At 41.5% G+C, this 3,384-nt stretch overlaps 1 protein-coding gene across 1 annotated transcript; it reads left to right on the forward strand.

The window, feature by feature from the left end:
* Positions 1–295: 295 nt before the first annotated feature.
* LOC121966149 (BTB/POZ domain-containing adapter for CUL3-mediated RhoA degradation protein 2-like) lies at positions 296–3,208 on the forward strand (the record flags this gene model as incomplete). The annotated part of the gene is made up of 3 exons (XM_042516260.1): positions 296–435; positions 2,153–2,508; positions 3,039–3,208. Coding segments are annotated over exons 2-3 (417 nt in total), but the record flags the coding sequence as incomplete, so codon positions are not given.
* Between the last annotated feature and the right edge of the window lie 176 nt (positions 3,209–3,384).

Here is a 3,384-nt window from a genome sequence, read left to right on the forward strand (position 1 = left end):
CAATGCATTTAATGGGTTTTAATAGCTTTTTTTTGCACTCAACAGCGGGGCCTATGAAAATAACAATTTAGCTTCCACAGTGTATTTTAGACTTATATACAATCTTGCCAAAATACGCGTTAAAACAGCCAAAATTATCAAGAAAATGAAGAATGAAAAGCGCGTAAAATGAGCCAAACAGCCCTTGAAGGTTAACCTCAGGTGAATAACCTGTAGTCTCGCGATGCTTGTTACTGCCTGTGGAGGGCGGCATTACGCACAGCGTGCCGTCAATTCAGTCGAAGAAGAAGAAAGGGGAGGATAGAGTAACTTCACATAGTTTTTTAACACCTCAAATCTTGACATTTTGTTGTGGATTTCCATCTAACGGCGATAAAACCAAAGTTAGGCAGTCACACGGTTACCGTACAGCACGCGAAGACGGCACTGAGATCGGTGAGTTAGCTGACTTTGTAAACGGACGCCTCCGTACGTGTTTCTCGTATAAACTGCGGACGATAACGTCACGTAACTCCATTGAAAAATCTGGCGATTTAATGTGACTTTTGTTTCGCAGAACATCTGGAGAAAGTTTCCAAATGTTATTTTTACGTTACGAATAATTCAGCTCGTGTTTATTTCAAAAACTAACCGACATGTCAATGTTGTAAAACTTTTTTAGGATTCGCATTAAGAGTTTGCTGTTCATCGTTAGCTAATGTTAGCAAAACACACCCACGTAGGAAGTAACGCAAAGCGCACTAACGATGCGATATTTTGTTATAAAAAGCGTTTGAGAGTAAGTTATTGATAAGACGAATTGACCAGAAGAGCATAGCCATTTTAATTCCCGTTACTGTGTTGTTACACAGTGTTGCGGTTTTGTTGACGACAAAGAAAATATTAAAACGTGCACATTTTAAATAGAGTTCAGTCTGTTACATTTCTGTAGACCGAGCTAACTCTCTGTTTGCTCTTGAATAGTATAATTTACCAAGTTTATTAAAGTTACTATTGACCACGAGAGGCATATTTAAGTTGATATTTTGACGAATCAGTGTATTTGTTTAGAGTTTTAAAAGCTACCTATTTAAAGTTAAAACCACAATGTTTATTTGCTAGCACCGCTACATCTCAGACAATAACGCCATTTAAGATGTTAATGTACATAAAGCTGTTTCACTGAGCTAGCTCCACTTTATGGGGAAGTGTGGTGTCAGTTGGCTATTGTTTTTCATTTTAAATAAAGTGAGTTGTCTGCAGTTGTAGATGTAATTTGTCCTTTTACTAACATGGTACTGTTGGTCAAAACAAGAAAACACTGCAAAATTTACCAAATTACTAAAATATGTTGTGGCCCTGAGGGTCAAAACTCTACAATATTTCAGAGAACAGCACAACATTTCCTAAAACACTTTGATATTTCATAAAACACAACAACATTTACAAAAAACACTGCAACATTTCCTAGAACACTACAATATATGGTGGCCTTGAGGATCAAAACACTACATTTCCCATAACACAACATTTCAGAAAACAAAATCACATTTCCCATAACACTACAACAATTCAGAAAACACTACAACATTTCGCAAAACCCGACAATATACGGTAGCCCTGAGGGACAAAACGCTATATTTACCAAAACACTTCACACACTTCCCATAACAAAACAACAATTCAGCAAACCAAATAACATTTTATAAAACAGTGCAACATTTCCCAATACACTCAGCATTTCAGAAATAAATGTTTTTTTGAGACTCAAATCAGAAAGTGTAGGTACTATTAGGCAATGGCAATTTTTGCCGTGATGAGAACGGCCGGCAGTCGAAAGGAAATGGCATTTGGAAATATTATTTCTTTTTCTGGAATGTTTTGTTTAGGAAAAACTGTTATGTTTTGTTGTAGTGTTGTAATGTTTTGACCCTCAGGGACGCTGAAGTTTACTCATTGACATGTGTCCCCCTCCCTGTCCCTCTAGTTTCCTGCTCAGTCACATTCCATTAAACAGGAAGGGAAACTTGGGAAAAGATAATAATGGGAAAGTTGGCTTTCACTCTGTTGCGGTACATGCCTCAGCCACTGGGTGTCCTCCTTATATCAGTCTTTGTCCGCACTGACTTTTCCTCCATCGAGATTATTTATCTCCAGCTCCGTGTTTTCCCAGGAATGATCTGGGGCAGTGAGAGGTTGTGGCGGCCTCATCAGTAGCTGTCACCACGGCGGGGGACCTTCGGACCTCCGTCTGCAGGGTGGTCATCTACCTCCAAAGGGACATGTCCGGGGACAGCTGCCTGCCCCAGCATCACACCTCCACCTCCTCAGCCCCTCCTCCTCCTCCTCTGGCCTGTCCCAAGACCAAGACCTGCAGTTATCGAGGAGCGGTGGGCCTGGGCAACAAGTATGTCCGCATCAATGTCGGCGGGAACCTGTTTTACACAACGCTGCAGGTGCTGACCAAGCAGAACTCCATGCTGAAAGCCATGTTCAGCGGCAAGAAGGAGGTTTTCACGGATAAAGATGGTACGCCGTTTCTCAGCTGCAGACACAGCTCGAAACCCGGTTCTACTGAAGACCCGGTTCCGCTTTTTTCAAAAGTTTGAGCTTCTCGATTTTGCTAACAAATCCCGTGGGTCTTATAATGTAACATTACATATAGTCAAGTCACATCATTTAAATGCAATCACAAGTCCGAATGCATCTGATAAAGTTTTTTAATACAATTGAATTGCCAGCCAGCAGGTATCAAACCAAGCAAAGAAGAAATCTGATGCTCAGTTGCTTGCTTGCGAGGATGACTGAACGTGCAAAGAGGTCTAAAGTTTGGCTACATTGCAAAATCTTTTCATGCAAGGGGGGAAGAAAATCACCACAGCCAAGCACATCAACATTGTGCATCAGATTAGACCTAAATGCAGAACCTTCGACTGTCTTTAGGTTAAAAAAAAACTCCGTCAGCTCCTCAGTATCAGTAAAAATTAATGATCCCATAAACTGTGCTCTTGTGGTCTAGGAGGCACATTTTCTGAATCTGGTTTGTTGCTTCCGCTCAGGTTGGATCCTGATCGACCGCAGCGGGAAACACTTTGGCAGCATCCTGTGCTTCCTACGTGACGGCACAGTCACCTTACCCAAAGGGCGCCAGGCTGTCCAGGAGCTGCTCGCCGAGGCAAAGTATTACCTCGTCCAGGACCTGGTGGAGCTTTGTCAAAACACCCTGCAGGTCAGTTACACACACACACACACACACACACACACACACAGACTGATATTTGAAATACAGGGAAAAAAAGAATATATTCTTGGCTGGTTTAACCCTTTAAAAACCGGTCAAAGTGGCTCGATTTCTTTCAAAAATATGAGAAGAAGGCAATGAGCAACCCAAAAAGGAATGACCCA

This window comes from Plectropomus leopardus, unplaced genomic scaffold (assembly GCF_008729295.1).
Source record: "Plectropomus leopardus isolate mb unplaced genomic scaffold, YSFRI_Pleo_2.0 unplaced_scaffold23286, whole genome shotgun sequence".
NCBI lineage: Eukaryota > Metazoa > Chordata > Actinopteri > Perciformes > Serranidae > Plectropomus > Plectropomus leopardus.